Source organism: Abrus precatorius, unplaced genomic scaffold, assembly GCF_003935025.1.
Source record: "Abrus precatorius isolate BTA unplaced genomic scaffold, Abrus_2018 Scaffold6, whole genome shotgun sequence".
NCBI lineage: Eukaryota > Viridiplantae > Streptophyta > Magnoliopsida > Fabales > Fabaceae > Abrus > Abrus precatorius.
The window spans coordinates 18,410,671-18,428,786 of record NW_020874406.1 but is presented as its reverse complement, the minus strand read 5'-3'; the positions used below and the strand labels follow the sequence as shown (position 1 = coordinate 18,428,786).

At 30.3% G+C, this 18,116-nt stretch overlaps 1 protein-coding gene across 2 annotated transcripts; it reads right to left on the bottom strand.

The window, feature by feature from the left end:
* Positions 1-192: 192 nt before the first annotated feature.
* On the bottom strand, positions 193-9,715 carry LOC113868820 (serine/threonine-protein kinase STY17-like). Of its 2 annotated transcripts, XM_027504741.1 has the most exons (16): positions 9,313-9,715; positions 8,835-8,949; positions 8,369-8,469; positions 8,100-8,219; positions 7,489-7,543; positions 6,821-6,931; positions 5,628-5,678; positions 5,085-5,260; positions 4,885-4,992; positions 3,504-3,577; positions 2,936-3,111; positions 2,009-2,104; positions 1,194-1,274; positions 1,019-1,072; positions 793-927; positions 193-712 (listed from the first exon to the last, which is right to left on the bottom strand). In XM_027504741.1, exons 1-16 carry the CDS (start codon positions 9,507-9,509, stop codon positions 632-634), a joined length of 1,731 nt encoding a protein of 576 aa, XP_027360542.1. In that variant the 5' UTR covers positions 9,510-9,715; the 3' UTR covers positions 193-631. The 2 variants fall into 2 exon arrangements, with proteins under 2 accessions (XP_027360542.1, XP_027360543.1); XM_027504742.1 differs by lacking the exon at positions 193-712 and having other exon boundaries at positions 784-927.
* Positions 9,716-18,116: the final 8,401 nt, after the last annotated feature.

The window sequence follows — 18,116 nt, the reverse complement described above, 5'->3', positions numbered from 1 at the left end:
CTAGTTGAGCTGATAAAAACATGAAAAGGTTAGTTGGTGTTTAACCCACAGCAACGGTTGTTCTTTGTGATTACAAGTGGGGGGCGATCTTTGGGCTTTATCGTGGTATCCTTATCACTCGTGACAAGGAAAATATAAATTGATCAAGCACAATATATATATATATATATAATGCTTTTGATAAGAATTTTGACAACCTCCCGTGTTTTAATAATTTTGCATTGAATTGCATAACAATTACATGCCAATCTTATTGTAGTTAAGCCTTGTACATCTCAATTCTCAATGTATAATGCTTGTAGTAGCCAACATCAAGGGTTTGGATACAGGGGAGTGCATCGAAAAAGCTCCCATTCAAAAAGCATAGAAAACAAATAAAAAATTTAATATTACAATGATACTTTGAATTTTCGACTTTCACTACTCTTGCATCCATCCTATATTCACAGGCGAATAAGTTGAGTAGACGCAACCGGGAGAGAGACGCAGATTGTAAGAGAGATTTAAGGCAATAGCACTATAAAACGTAATCTTTCAAGAGCAGGTACAACCAACTCGATAGATCTTTGGTCAGACTACTATACAGGACAAAAAGGCTATACTGTGTGTGATCCTTCCATGGATATCAATATCAATGATGGGCACGTCTAAGAGCTGAGAGAAAGCCATGGGATGACTTATCTTTGGGTCGGTCTGTTTTTTCATCATTGACCTGGTAGAAACATGAAACCGAAAATTGCTTGATGGGTCCAACGTTTATGTTATATTTTAAAAAATTCGGGACTAGTTTACCTCTTTCGCTATCTGCTGAAGAATTTCTATTATTTCAGAGAAATTTGGTCTCTGCGTTGGATCTTGTTGCCAGCACCGCTGGAGCAGTTCAGAAAGTCTTGGATGTGCATTTTTGGGAATAGTAGGCCGTAGACCCTAACAGCAATTTAAGCCACGTAGAATCATCATAGATAAACAAGAACATTGCTTACAAGGAAATTATTTGCGAAGAGAAGAGAATAAAAACCTTCTGCACCACGCCAACTGCTGCTTGTAATGGGGTCAAGTAAGAGTAAGGCAGCTGGTTACAAAAAATAGTACATGCAATGAGATAAGAGTAGTAGAAGCCTGATCAATGTCTGAATCAAAAAGGAATAAATGATAAAGCAGCAAAGTGCACTGCCTGGCATGAAGGTACTCACTTCTCCAGTTAGAAGCTCCCAAAGAGCTATTCCAAAACTGAAAACATCTGCCTTCTGGTCATAGGGTTTGTGTTCAATGACCTTCAAGTAAAAGTAATTTCAATGGAAAGGGATTACCATTACCAGATGAATTTAAAATAAAAATTAGAAAAGCAAAGGAAATATGAAGATAAGGTACCCAATTTAAAGTTCAATATTAACGGGATTGATGAATACAATAATAAGGATGGAACTGAGGAGGAAGTGTCAAAGCATGATTGGTAAGGAAATAACTAAGAAAGCATGAAAAAAGTGGCAATCATTTCATCTGTCTTTTTTAATCTCAATTTTTTATTAAAAAAAAGAGAGAGAAGCTGAATTAAAATTTTAACTTGCATACCTAAACAAGATAAATTCAATAACTATGGCAGAATATTAACATCTACCAAAACCAGTATATTACTTACTACATTAAAGTTTTGCTTCAGCTTGGACACATTTAAATTGAAACCAAGAATATCAGTTCAAGTGGGACTTCTCAGGATTGCTTGAACCCAGAATGGAATCCCACTTGGCTTTGCTTACGCTTACCTTCCCCTCACCACATAAGGTCTTAGACCTCTCTAACATACCCCTCCTCCCTCCCCCCACCCCCCAATAAAAAATAATCCATCATTCTCTATTTTCACCGTGCACCACCATATTTCCCACTTTTCGACCAGGCAGAACCTAAAGGTGTACCATAAACAAATACTGATCCTCAATTTGTATTGCACAATGATCAATGTCACACAAAAAAATCAATCAAGTAATATAAAGTCCAAGCAAGTCCATACCTCAGGAGCCATCCAACGATATGTTCCAGTTTCAGCTGTCATCACTCCAGATTGTGTTTGCACTCTGGCAACCCCAAAATCTGCAACCTTGACCACCTGGTGAAGAGCAATATGCTATTTGAGTACATGTGAAATGATAACTTTTAGAGATGCATAATTATTCAAGAAAAAAAAAATATTGTTTTCCTCTCATCCCTGTATGGCTTATATTTTACTGGATGCTGGATTGCTGAAAAATTAAAGCTATAGTGGTTCTTGTCATTCACTATGACATACAATTCTGGTTCATCAATGAATATAGGGCAAAATATAAGCAGACCAGTATGAAATATGAATGAGACAATAGGGAGAGATGGGCACAAGGCTAGGAGCCTTTTAGATACAAAGATTTAGCTTCTTGAGGTGGGTGTACTTAAGAGAATTATGGTTAAAGCTGTTGATTAGAAAATCAACGGTTGAGATTTTTACAATTTCACGGTTTGTTAAACAAGTGCATGTATTTTATGACAATTCTAACATTGATTTTTTAATGAACAACTAAAAACCGTACTTTATCATCTATATTGCACCCCCCTCATTTTAAAGGAACTAAATCCCAGATTCAACACATAATACCTCCAATAGGTAAACTAATCTCTTTTATTAAGAGCTTAATGGTATTTCAGTGTAATAATGCACATAAAAATACAACAATCAATTATAATTTAAAACACCAATACAATTTTGACAATAAATTATCACACATTAGAAATTCTACAATGAACTCTAAATTGAGAATAGAAGAGTCAACAGTGCAATAACCCCATAACATGGAGACGTAACAGTTTACTTAACATAAGCATACAAAACCAAAAATTATATACAGGGAGAAGCAAAACATAGATGCAACAGACAGAATCAATGTGTGCATTCATGGAATCCTCTTACTTCATTCTCATCCATCAGAAGATTGGCAGTCTTGAGGTCCCTGTGAATTATATTATTTTGGTGCAAATAGTTCATTCCCTTGGAAACATCAATTGCTACTTTTAGCAAAGATGGAAGCTTAAATACACCTCTTTGTTTGTGCAGAAAGTCATATAAGCTTCCCCTAGACATAAACTCTGATAAAGGCATAAACATGAGTACATAAGCATCAAAATTGAATTATCAGGTGAATGAATAGGTCAGCCAAATCATCTCCAAAATTATATTACTTGACAAAACATAAATACATAAGCAGAGCCATTATACAGATTATAGAACTAGTAAACTAGCAATATGAATATAAAAAGGAAGGTCTGTGTATAAGGCTTCCCTCATTATGGGATGTGGGGAGGGTCAATGTGTATTCAGCCTCCACCATAAGCAGAAGTGTTGTTCCCACAACTAAAATACATGGACCACCAAGTAACAATGCAGTAACAATATCATTGCACCCAGATTCATCCTCTAAACTAATACTAAGAAGCATATATATTTAAACATCATAAATTGTCTGGGTTCTCCTATTTACCAGTAACAATACAAAGATTTGGGGGCCTAGTACATGCACCGATGAACTGGACAACATTCTTGTGTCGAATCTTCCTGCAATCCAAGATAAAGCATGGTAAAGGAAGAATGAATATTTAGGCATACATGGATACCATATCACCAATCAGTCAATCACTAATACTAACAAACTAAGATAAAAGACTGTTATACAAACTACTAATATTGTCACGATTGAAGCATTACTAGTTAATTTTAGAAAATATTGAGAAGTATTTGAAGAAGCGAATATCTAAAATTGACATATTTTTAGTTAATATATTCCTTTCCTGAATGGTCCACCAAAGGAATCAGATGTTATATAGTTTCTCTACAAAAATAACCAAGCCTTTTTGCACTAAAGTGAGGTTGGCAACATGGATCACACGAAACCATTGAGTTCGGTCAAAAATCAAATTTTCAAAAATCTAGATAATCAAAAAATCTTTTTGAATAACTTCATTTAAAGTTCTTTTGAATTTCTATTGACCCTTTTTTACCGAAGTAAGAGTCGTGCAATTCACTCTTCTTACTTACGCCTCCAAAAGGTTTTCTCTATACGTGACCGAATCATCTTAGACGATTTTTGGTTATCTTTTCCACCATAAGTTCTACTCTAATATTCTCTCATATACTATCATTTTATATTATGTCCTTTTTTAAGTCTGCCCAAAAATTGAAATATAACTGAAATGTAGGATTTTCTTCAGAACCTAAAATTTAATATTACAGCCAAAGTATGATTCTCTTTAAATAATCAAGCACCAGTGTAGGTAGCACAATTTTGTATGAGTGTGAATAAGCATCAAAGCAAATTATGAAGTCTCTTTTGCAATAGGAGCACAAAGATTTGAGTCAGGCTGCCTGGGATTTTTTATTTTCAAACTGAGATCAAAAAGAAATAAGATAGAAAAGATCTGCCGAGAAGTATAATGCCTGCGCATTTCACATTTTTCTAAGTCTAGGAATAGTAAGAAGGCATAAAATTCCTCAATGGACAATAAGCCTCTAATAGCACAGTATATCAAGATAATTTATCAAACAAAATAAGTCCATTTCCATTCCTCCATCACAATTAATTATAGGGTGTGCAGACCAGATCACCATTTAATACAATATAACAACAATCAAGCTTTATCCTATTAAGTAAAGTCAATTAGACGGATCACATGATAGCATTAAACTCGGTCAAAACCCAATTCTCAGAAATATTATATACAATATCATGATTTAATAAAATACAGAATGAAAAGTATATACATAAAGGTGAAGTTACAGCACAAGGCAGGAAAGCATAGGAGAAACAAATATCTTGGTAATGGGAAATAGAAGCTACACAATTACATTCAATCATGCAAACAAACCTCATGATATAAACTTCCTGCGCAAACTCTTTCAGCATATCTGTACTTATGCGTTCAGGTTTAAGAACTTTGATTGCCACATCTTGACTGCAATATGTACCTCTGTACCTAAAGTAGTTCAAAGAATGGGATAGAAAGAGACATCAACCAAAAAGATATGTATGTAGAGTTCAAATAAACATCATATCAAAATAACTTACAAGTCACCAAATGATCCAGAGCCAACTTTGTTTTCATATTTCAGTTGATTGTTATCAATTTCCCAGACATCAGCTCCATCAGATGGTATTTGAATGCAGTGCGGGGAGGGTTCCACCAGAGCCTGGTATTGTTCATTGGCAGCATAACGTATACCCTGATTTGACATACATTGCTCCTGCAGAGCAAATAAGATAGTTTGTATCAGCAAGTCTTTAACACAATGAGAAGTGAAATTTAGTGGTCTGTATGAGTGCAAAGAACAATTAATTTTCACAGACATTGCCATTACTCAAATGTAGTCAAATTAATATCAGTTCCTTTTCCCAGAAAAACAAAATCCAAACTGCAATAATCTCATTCTTCCAACTTAATCTTGAAATGTTTCCAAAAGATATAAACATACACACACGCATACATACATTCAGAGAGAGAGAGTGAGAGAACTTTGTATTTGAAATTGTCATGTCATGAGCAATCTATCCCACACACGAGTAGTTTTTATAACATATCTCTAACTGAAATGATTGATAAGGAGAATATACCTTAACCTTCAAAATTTCCTTTTCCAACACACCTTTCAGCTCCTCAGTTTCCTAATGGCAAAAGGAAGATACAATAGAGTCAAGAAGTTTGGACATAGAAAATACAATTGGAAAAATAAAAAAACACATACACAAATAAAATTCAAATATTTTCTAAGGGGAAAGAAGAAAATTATAAACATGTAAGAACTGCAAGTAAAATAATATATGGATTACAAAGGAAAATATTCGAAATTCTAACAAATTTACATGACAGCCAGGTACACTTGCTAGAAACCATTGCAAGAGTAAAACAAAAAAGTAGAAAACAAAAAATCTTGCACAACTTTGAATTGCTAGACAAATAGAACTTGACAAAAAGTTATGTGCTGCATTTATTGTTGACAGAAAGTCTTCACACCTTCCTTTAATATTTGATTGCTATAAAAATTCCATTGTCTTGCAGAAATCAACAGCATGATCACTAACAAAGCTCATACAGAATGTCCCTAATCTAGTTTGACATGCAATTCAATTAAAAATTCAAACAGGAATTCTCCAGTTTCATCCGAGATAAGAGATGTTGTTACCAAATTTTATTTTATTTTTACAACCTAAAGCATAGGAAGCATATAGCTTTGGCTAGTATTGGGAGGGGTGTCAGCAGTCAGCTAGAAACATCCCTTTCATAATGATCAGTTATCAGTCCTCTCTATCTCCCCCTCTTTTCCTTTTTTATGAAGAAAACCTAAATATCTCTATTTGTTGGATTTGGAATTATTATGTATACTTCATCTTTGTCGAAATTGGAAAATTTTACACTTTGTTGGGTGACGATACGGTTTGCAACGATTCTGTTTTGATAATATAACTTATTTAAAGAAATAATACATCAATTAGGCATACTATTTAATTAAGTACCCTGCTATGTTCTAAACTAGTCAAAAAATTATTGTACTTATGTATTTATATCCACACAACAAAATTGTTTGAATTTTGAAATGCCATGGAGACAACATAAATAATCATATAGAATGGAAAGGTAAACTTGCCATAAAGAGAGAGAGAGAGAAAAAGTTAAATATCTTTTTACAAATTCAAAATTGCAACCTGCACTCATAGCAAGATGTTCAAGGCACACATTAAGTTTTTATGTTGCCCAAAACACTTGTTAGTGATTTTATGAGATCATTGCTTAGATATTTTTGTCCTACCTCATTAGCCCATCCCTCGACAACAAAGACATCCAGAGAAAATCCATCAGTGGTGGAAAATGCATGAGCTTCTTGAATATTCAGTCCAAGCTCCCCAAGTATTGAAGTTAACTAAAATGCATAGTAAAGGGTGAGAGACATCCCATAATGTAAAATACAATTGTTCTATCATATAATTAAGAAGAATTTAATTTTAATCCATTATTGATGTAAAAAAGATTTATATTGTCATCCAATAATATACTGTCACATCATATAATGAATTTGACATGTTGTGTAAGTCATAACACTGTCAAATTCATTGAACAATGTGACAACTAATCATTAGATGACAATGCAAAACTTTGTTACATTGATAATGCATCAAAGTTAAACTCATTAAAAATTTCCAAACATTTTTATCCAAGCGCAATGAATAAGCAGTACTATCATTGATTGGAACTTATGAAAGTCTCCTTGAAATCTAGTAGATCCAGATAATTACAGTTTTGAATGCAATTGACGATTACTCTTTTCAAAGTATAAAAGAGCAAAGATTTTAAATGAGGATGCTGAAGAATAAAGTAAAAAAGAAAGTATAATGAGGATTACACATAACGACATCACCCAATAATTTAAATTAAAGCACCATTTACAAAAATTTTAAATATAAAGTCAGAATTAACCACCTGACTAAGGAGTTTTGGCTTGTCAACTGTTGAAAAGGTGATCTCGTGCATGGGCCTAAAATTTTGTAAGTGGAAAGATTAGAACTGGTTAAACTTTTAAACATATTAATATGTTCATTGACTACTACAAGCTAATGGAAACAAGAATGCATGCGCCCTCTAGAGAAATTACATATGGAGGGTCTTTACATTCCGTAGTATTGGCATGAGGCATCCACAACGTTGTCAATGCGTGCACACACACACATGTTCTAATTGACTGATTCTAGAATTTTTCTTCTACACATCAAACGTCAGCAATGATCATGTATTTATGAAAAGATAAAAATGACTAATACAAAAACTTAATATTCTCCAACTTCTCTCTCTCTCTCTAAAACTTGGATATACAATAAAAAAAATAAGAGAATTACACTTGGAAACTATTATCCTCAAGGTGTGAGATTTTATTCTAGTCTATAAATCAACCTTGTCATAAAATACATGCTTCTACTTTATCAACATAAGACACCTTTTGCAATAAAAAGTGAAGCAGAAGAAAGCAAACCCATTCACTATATCTTGACGAGAAGAATAACAGCCCGAAATAAAACATTTCTTAAAAAGCGTACCGGTGAACATATGGTGTCACACTCATAACACTGCCCCCATCTTCAATGTTATTTTTAGTTGCTTGAAGTGCAAGAGCTTCAAGATTAGAGGATGAACCAAATGTAGGTGGTGGATGAATTCTTTTTTGCCCAACAAAGAAACAAAATTGAAAAAATAAACACGTGGAACAAATGAAAATAGAATAACAAGTGTTTGAATATTGAAAAGGATTCTGCTTATTGAACAGCAAGGATAGAAATAAAACTGACACAAGAAGATAGAACCATACCCCTGCTTTAAAGAATAGTTAAGAGAACTCTGTGCATCTTCTTTCTCAGAATGATCTGAATGTATGGAATCTACATAATTTACACTAGCAAAAGGATATACCTGCATTACGGATAGATATAGTTATGATTCAATTTCAATCTGTATGTAGCACTTCTTGGTAGTTATATTAGTCACTTATAAACATGCAGATTCCAGAGTTAAATTTTGATGTCAACAACAGCTAGCAGTAATCAATAGTGCCAGTCAAGAAAAAGAGGAGGGGGGGGGGGTGTCCAGTTCCGTGTATGCATCCTTAACAACCTCTAGAACAATGAATTCTTAATTTATAGGAATTTCATTTAGGTTTAGTCAAAACAAGTAAAAATACAAACTACAAAACTTCAATAAAATCCTTACAGAAAAATGAGTTTGTGATATAGTAGTAATTTAAACAAATTCCTAGTGCTCTATTAATGTGTTTTTACCTGTACCAAGCGAACCTGAAATGCAGGACGATTAGCAGGGTCCTCTGCCAACTTGAGCAATCTCTTATGAGCAAGAACATCTTCTGCCCTCTCCACATTCACATCCAATGCGTACCTATGTAGTAGCAATCACAGTGACCAACCAGGAGACTCGTACAAAAACCACTCTGGCAAATCCACTTATAAAGGTAAAGTAAAAAAAAAAGGCAAAAAAAAAAACCACTCAGCTATTTTCCTCCTTTTTTTATTTCTTTCAATTTTCATCAGAGTACAAAATAACACAATAAAACTCTAATTGCATGAAATAATTATAAAAACACACAAACGAGAAGGAATATACAAAAACGCTAGTCACGAATTTCCTGTCAATCGTTTTCACCACTTATTCCACGGTTATTTCTGAGAAAATAAAAAAGAAAGTATCAAATCGCAAAAGAAAAGCAAAAAACGAGGTAAATTCAGAAGCATCGTGAAAGACCTAGCAGGAAGACGATTAAAGTGAAGCCAAAGCTGATCGTCGAAGCCGGGAACGTGAGCCTCCTCGCAATTAGATTCCTGAATTCGACGAAGCACCTCATTGTAGGCCTCCAGTTTCTGGCGGTGATGGCGAGGATGAGTATGTGACGACTGCACCGCTCTGCTCCCGCAGCTCTCAATGTCATGCTCGATCACCATGAGCGCGAGGCGAAGCAAAGCGCGATCAGCAACACTACGCACAATAAGAAGAACTCCAAGAGAGAGACAAAAGAGATCGCGAAGAAGAAGCGAAAGCGAGAGAGAGAGAGGAGAGGATGGGGAAAGGGGAAAGGGGAAAGGGGAAAGATGGAGATTCAGTTGACGGAAAACTCTTTTCGAGTCCTTTCTTTTTTAATTTAGCTGCTTTGGTTCTCTTTCCAGGTACTAATGAGTGTTTTTGCTTCGGCGCAGTGTGTTTGTTCCCAGCTATCCACGTCAGCGTGGGCCCCGCATTCAGCCCAAAATGGACACACGCCAATTGAAAGTTTGTGGATCGGATAAATAAATCAACTATTTTTTAACACGAGCACAAATTTATTAAATATTTTAAATTTTAATAAAAACTTATTTTTTATCATACATTATAAATGCACATTAATAAAATTAATAATTATTTTTTTCTGTATTTGATGTCAGAATAAATGAAGATACCTTTTTAAAAAAATGTTAATGTCAAAAGACAAGGATGAGATATTAAAAGTAAAAAAATATATTAAAAATAAAGTATTTATCATATTAGAAAAATAAAAGTATATGTTTTATTTATTAATAATAATTTATTATTATCAATTTTTAAATTTAATTTTTTTAATTTGGAAATAATAAAATTATTTTTTGTATAGTTAAGTATAATATGAAAATGGGAGAGAATTTGAAGTAAATATATAAAAGAAAACAGAATAGGGACCCACGGAGGGAGGCTTTGTCTAAGGTTTATTCGGGAATATGGGCTTATTCCTGTAATCCTTATCCTCTCAGATTAAATCGTGGGCCTACCAAACCATAGAACTTTCTTGCTCATCCCACTATGAGTAGGGTCGTTTTGAGAGCACCATGGAATGGGAACAATTAAAAACAAAGAACACAGTAATAAAGTTCACCAAGTCATGAACAGCAGAGAGTTTGATGTTACTTTTTCTGAAGGTTTTTTTGTTTAATTTAAGCCAACAAATATTCAAATTTCACCGTTCTGTTAAGAAACTTTGGGCAACGTTTTTTGAAGATATATTGTTACACTTCCAAAAAATTATATTTTGATAAATTATTTTAACTAGATGTTAATGTTTAGAAAATATTAAAACTAAAATGATAAAATAAAAGATACTGTTTAAGTTACATATTAACTTCTAACATTCTTCCGAAAAATAGCATGTTAATTACTTCATTATAAATAAAATAAAACGTATAAAAAACTGTTTTCTAGAGAATAAAATACATTATTTAACTTGAAATAAACATAAAAAAGTTTTATTCCTTAATCCGAAAAAATTTCAAAACTGAAATAAATATATATATTTTTTTTTTCATGCTGCTTCTCCGATAAACGCTACATTCAAGGAATTATTAATTGGTTTAGTACCGTGATTTATCATAATTTTTTAGCCGATCGATGTAATACAAAATTCACCATTATTCATTAAAATTATCATCTGCATTCATAAATTGATTGTTGAAAATGAAAAAAAATTACTGGATAAAGCAATTCTAATTGGGCTAAAAAAATAAAGTTTACAATTTGTTTAAAACAAATAGAAAAGTTATATAACAAATACATATGTAAATTAGCATAAAAAAAAGTTACGACAGACTTGATTTTATCTTAATTCAATTTATTTTAAAAAATGTAAAGTATAAACCTAACTTATTTATTTTAATTGAATAAAAAATATAAACACTTTTTATACTATCATTGATTATAAATTGTTATATCAATAAAATATTTTTATAATAATTAATTTAAAAACTATATTTATTATATATTTAAGTAATTAATAATATATAAAAATTAAAATTACATTTATTCTAAAAATTTCATATAGATATTTTAAAAGTTCATGGTAACCTATAAATCTACTTCAAGAGTAGATTATATCAAAATTGTCAGTACCCGTATCTTTAAATTTTGATATACCAGTAAATTTAAGCTGTTAATTAAATTAACAAACATATAACTTTAAGATGTAAAATTAAAAAATAAAATCAATAATAATAATAATAACATTTGTTATATTAATTTTAGAAAACTAACATGACATATATAAAATACATTTTAAAATAATATTGTTAAGATATTAGTTAAAGTACGAAGAAAAAGAAACTTTGGTTGGAATGGTTGACAAATGTCATAGTTATTATGCACGTTTTACTCGGGTTTAAGAATATTGATCGAATATTTGGACCACAGAGGGTTGTTATTCTTGGGCAAGTCACAACAGCAGAGTTAATCCAACCTGTTGAGCCGCACATGCATGCCAGCACCCAAAAACCCAAACATCAGCAAAGATAAAAATATATAAACAAAATACCAACAGAAAATAAAAGTAAGCTCTTCATGCATGCGGTTCAAGTTACTTGCTTTGCCAGAATTGTTGTTTTCAAATTTCAATTGTCTGCGTTTGACTATAATTGACGTGGAATATAAATATAGACTCTATTCATTTTTAATTACATTTTATAATTTATACGGTTATAAATATTTTTACAAAAAATCTTATACTATTTTTAGTTACAACACCATATGGACATGTATGTGTATGGTGAGAGAAGTTTTTTCTATACGATAATTAAGATTATAATGTTTAAAAAGTCAAATATGATCATTTAAAAAATTATATAGCTTTTTGAAAAAATTTACTTGACTTTTATAATTTTTTATTAACTATTTACTGTAAAATTCAATTATTACAGTTTATGTATCTCATTTTCACATTAATATATATATATATATTATTAAAAGTTTTCATAATTAAAAAAAGGAAGAAATATATTATATTTCTAACATTATTTTTTAATTGATATTAAAATAATTATTTTCTATCAACTAAACCATTTGTCCATTATTTTTCTTATCATGTCTCCTTTATTTTAAAAACTTATTATATACATATATATATATTGGAGATGCTTATTAAATAAAATAACTTTTAGTCATAAATATTCATTCCCATTACCAACACCAATATTATTACTGGTATTTTAAAACTTTAGGTTTAATATTTAAAAAATAGAGTTGAAAATGAAATTAAAAATCTATTTCCACGTGTAATTTCTTATACAGTCCCAAATATAAAGATTGTAATTATCAACCAATTCTAATTATATATTAAATCTCTAAATTACAATCTCAATTCTATCATCTAAATACACCCTAATTGAGAAGATTAAGTTGAAGAAAGAAATTAAAAATCAAATTAAATATAAATAAGAAGTAAAGAGCAAATTTTTAACCTATAATAATATTACACATGACCTGGGATGAGTTTGATGAACAGGCATTCAACTCAAACGTTCGGGGTGCAAGAGGGGCATGGTCCCCAAAAGTCATTTGAAAACAAATATATTTAATCCCGTTTAAAAAAAAATACAAAAAACAAAGGCTTCTCTATTGATCTATTCAAAGTTTTTATGCTGAATTAAAGTGTTTTTTTTTTTCACTTGACTCAATTAATTTATTTCAAACTAAGCCCCAATAAATATTCAAGATTGTTGTCGTTAGTTGTTTGTTGTACCTATCTAGTCTGGGCTGACTAGAACAATTACACAGTATACTTATCCGATTGTAGTCGTTTACCTCTAAAATTCCATTCAAGGCAATATTAACTCCAATTTTTTCAAGGGTGTGTTGACTCCAATTTTTTATTGGGATTTTTATAAGAGTTAAAGGCCAACAATAGGGCGTTTTTTATATTATATTTTTATAATTATTGAGATTATGATCTTATCTGAAAAGTCCTTAACCAACATCTATCATTTAAATATTTAAGTAGCAGCTGTATAAAATTGAAGGCATGTATCATGTTCTGCTCACTCGGGTTCTAGTCTCACCAACCAAGGATTTCAGCGCCTAGAAGCTTAGGTGACGAATTTGAGGAACACGCCTGAATGTTATGCCCAATTCCGGGAAGATACTATCAAGTGACACTTGAAAATTTATTTTGCTAAAAATTCCTCTAAAGATAAGATCAATCGACACATTGACAAAAAACAAATTTGTCAACATTGATAATTTGGTATCAGCATAGAATTTGTGTTTGTTTGTTTTCGAAAAATTGTGATTGGTTTCAACTTCTGTCCGCATATCTGGCCCTCCTGGTTGGGTAAAAAACACAAATTTAATAGGCCCAAGCAGAAAATTTCATGTTAGGGTTAACATATGAAAAGATTATTTGTATTTGCCCATTGGCCTCCCAAACATTGCTCAAAGCGATATGTTATAAAACCCAAATTATTTGTTTTGAAAATTTTGAATAATAGTAACCTTATATAATCCAAAAGTCAAGTATGAGTTCCCCCCCCCCCCCCCCCCAAAAAAAAAGTAGTCTTCTCTAACTATAACTGATCATTAATGAAAAAATATTACTTAAAAATAAATATGGAAAAAAAAAAAACTTAAAAAAATAAAATATTTGATTTTTTTTTTCAATACTATTTATTACTCAGTCAGTTGTGTGGTCCTCATACTTGCTTTATTATTAAATGAAAAAAACTGTTTAGTACTCTCCTTTTGTTCCTTGTTATTTATCCCAGTATCAATTTAAAACGTTGTCAAAAACTAATATTCTAAATTTTTTTGAAACTGTGTTTTTATTATTTTTCTTATTAATTGTTTTTTAAATTTTATGTTAAGGTATAATTGATAAAAAGAGCATTCAAAAATCTTATAAAATATTTATGGAAATAATTTATAATTTATAGAATTTTTAATTTTATTTTCATAATTAATTTAGCATAATACATTAAAATATTTTTTTAATGTGTGCAACAATGCATAAAATAAAATTTAAAATTTAATGTACTAATGAATACTAAATTTTAAAAATATTTTATTTATTAAAAATAAAATAATATCATATAATTCGATGCACTAATAATAATATTAATGAATACTACAAGTTAAAATATTTATTATTAAAATAATTATTTTAAAAAATTAATGTTTAAATTTCTACAAGTTATCTATAATAAGAAATTACTAAAGAAGTATTTATTAAGCTATATACTCAAGCACACTGAAAATATAATTAATATTGTCTTCAACAATTAAAATGATATGTAAATATTTTTTTCTTCAAAATTATAATAAACAAATACTTTTAATAATTTAACTTTATTAAAAAATACAACATTTATTGTACTTTCATATTCTAAAAAATATTAATATTTTATTTTTAATAAATTTTAATTAGTTCTTATCTTCAGCACTTAAGACTCTAGGATTAACATTTTTCATGAATAAAATGAACGGAGATGGAATAACATTGTTTTCAATTAAGTAATATAAACGTAGAATTTTGGAAAAAAGAGTGATTGCGTTGCGCGCTTAATTAAAGTCTTTTGGATCTTTATAACCAGAGCCATGGAAGATACAGATAAACCTCAAGTTCCCATACCAATTAATGCCAACGCGCACAGAACGGAGAAGAAGATGAACGATACGAAGGTATACCTTATATTCATGTCTTCTAAAGTCACCTGCAATAAACAAATTTTTAAAGGAACTAAATATTAAAATTTCAGCGATTTTTTTTTCTTCGCTCAATAAGCATCCACGATCCATTCATAGCCTGTTGGGAGAAGGAAGAAAAATTTAGCGTTTGATCTTCTCTTGATTACTTTTGCATAAACTAACAAAACATGAAATAGCAGTGAGATATTGGCACGGCTCAATCAAAAACTCAAAACCTTGATTTAGCATCCGTGTGTGTGATTTTGTCTGAGTGAACCAAGCCAATATCACAATACCTACTTCATAGAAGCTTGAGAGAGAGAGAGAGAGAGAGAGAGAGAGAGAGAGAGAGAGAGAGAGAGAAGAGTGATAGTGCGAGTGAGAGAGGAATGTCTTGGGTGTGAATTTAAGAAGGGAGCGGAAGAGGGTCTGAAAATAGCATTTAAAAGCCCCGACTACCAAAGCATAAAGCAGGGACGCAGCATTAAAATCCACACTTTCAGAAACTCCTCGCCTAGTAAATGTCTTTTTTAACCCTCTGTTGGTTACGCTTCTTGTGGCTGGGTTGGGCATGATCGCGATACTCGCTGTCATGCAGAAACTAGAAAGACCGATAACATTAAATGAGGGAATCTCCTTCTGGAATGGCCAGGCCATCACATTAATACGCAACGTACTCCTTAGACTGTCTTCAAGCTGTTACACCCATTTGCCCTCCTATTTCTTTTTAGGATAAGACCATTTTTTGCTCCAATATACCTTCATTATATTAATTAACATTAGTGTTACGTTATAATAATATATTGAAAACATGAGTAGGGTATCTCCTTGGGGCGAGTAGGGACTTGGGAGGGTTGACTTGCAGAGAGAAAAATCAATTTCACGGCTTCAAAGCCTTTTGATGTTTGCTCTATATGGCAAAGCAGTATCTCTGTTACAAGTGGGAATCTTGTTTTATACTATGCCCTGCTTCTACACTGTTTGTGGTTTGGTTGGGTTCATCATGTATTTATGACAACATTTAATACTCATAATATCCACGACCTTTTATTTCTCAGATGGAATCTGCTTGCAGGCACTCCGCGTCTCCATTTATGAGAGCACAGCGCTTTCACATTAGTGCATATCTGTTTCTGGTAAGTGGCATCCTGTGTCCCAAATGCAAAACTCCAAAGCAAATTTTTAAGGATAATTTTTAGAGCGACCATTTTAGGTTATTTTTTATGTTATTTTATATTTTAATTCAAACTTTATTTTTAAGAACACCATTAATTTTTAATATTATCATTAATTATTCTAGATGTTGAAAAAATATGTATAATTTTAATTGAAAAAAAACAGTATAATAGGTATTTTTATAATATTTTGAAATTGAAACTTTATATCATATTAAATGAGTTGTTTAAAAAATTGAATAGTGTTAAATGGTTTAATGTTTTTAATATAATAGGTATTTTTATAATATTTTGAAATTTTTTATTATCTGTCTATAAATGTCTTATAGATAATTCCAAACTCATTAAAGGAAAAGCTTAAAAATGAGTTGTAAGAGAGTAGAGGTTCATGAATATTGACTATATTCTTTCAAATTCTTTTAATTTGTTAATAAAGTGAGTTTAATTTTTTTTTTTATATTTTCTATATTATAAAAGTTGTTTTACTACTAAAAACTTTTTATCTTGTTCTTACCCAAGTGAAAGGGTAAAATACTAACGTTAGTTTTTGTGATTAGTTTTAAGTAATTAAAAATATATTTTTTATTAAAAAAATATTTTATTGAAATATAAAAAGGCAATAAGTAATTTATTTCTAATATATTTTTGCTTAAAATACAAATTAAAGACTGATACTAACAAAATTGTAAATGAATATTGCTAATCAATTATTCAAAGATACTTCATAACAAAAGAGTATCTAATATAGACTATTAAATACTTCTGAATAAATTTTAAATTATATGTCAAATTGGCTAATCTTAGTTTACAAAGGCATAATTACTTGTGAATATAAGCCTATTAACTTATAACTTATGCCCTGCATGCAAAGTGATAATTATACATAATTTCTACCCATGCTTTTCAACATCAAACGGTTAATTAATTTGAACCTTTTTCTACCCTTCTTTTTGTTATATTGCATATAAAATTTTGACTGTGAAAAGGATATCCGTGTTGTAAATTGTAAAAGCCTTTTCCTCTTAATATAACATAAGCTATAGGAACGTGATGCAAGCCTGAGACATTTGAGAATATAGAATTTCATGTTCTTTTTAAAAATCAATACTCATAAAAACTAGGGTTTTTTTTGTTATATGAGAAAAAAAAATTTAAAAAATATTAAAATATGGTGTTTTAAAAATTTCATGTTCTTTTTTAAATTAATACTCGTCTTTTTATTATTTTTTTTAAAAATTCCATTACTATTTTTTTTAGTTTTTCTCAAAAATCATCATTTTAATTTATCAAAAATTACTATTTAACGATTTTTAAAATTTTGTAACTTTTCATTATTTTATTAATGCTTTCATAAAAAATCACTGATGATGATTTTTAAACTGTATTTTTATAATTTTTTAAAAAAAGACCATGTTTTGGTATATTTTTTTTTAAATTCCATATATAAAAATTAATCCTACAAATTAAACTCCGTTTTATTTTACTTTGATAATTGTTAGCTTTGGAATCCTTAACCAACTCTTCCATTAAGTATAAATGACTTTGCTAATATTTGAAGTTATCTACGATAAAATCAAAGTACGTGAATATAAGGCGAGACTAATCAAATTTTTTATTAAATTTATAAATATTAAAATATTCCTTTGTCATAATAAATATTTTTGTATGAATTTTTTATTAAATATGTAATATAAAATCAACAAATACAAATAATACTAGTAAAATAAATAAAAAAATATTATTAAAAATACGATTAATGTATATTTGACATTATGTTTTAAATTTTTTTTATCAATCTCCTAAAGGTACTAATTAACAGAATACCATCAAATTATGAATAGAGTTTCTCCAACTAAGCTAACAAAAACTAAAAAAAAAATTCACTGTACTATTTGCTATTTATATCACTGAAATGAATATAGCGAT

Excerpts from the sequence above, each read along its gene's own strand:
- LOC113868820 (XM_027504741.1), bottom strand. The coding sequence starts at position 9,509 with ATGGTGATCGAGCATGACATTGAGAGCTGCGGGAGCAGAGCGGTGCAG. Across the intron at positions 4,993-5,084 it reads TCTGGATCATTTGGTGACTT|GTACAGAGGTACATATTGCA; the intron begins GTAAGTTATTTT and ends GAACTACTTTAG. Across the intron at positions 1,073-1,193 it reads GGGAGCTTCTAACTGGAGAA|CTGCCTTACTCTTACTTGAC; the intron begins GTGAGTACCTTC and ends TTTTGTAACCAG.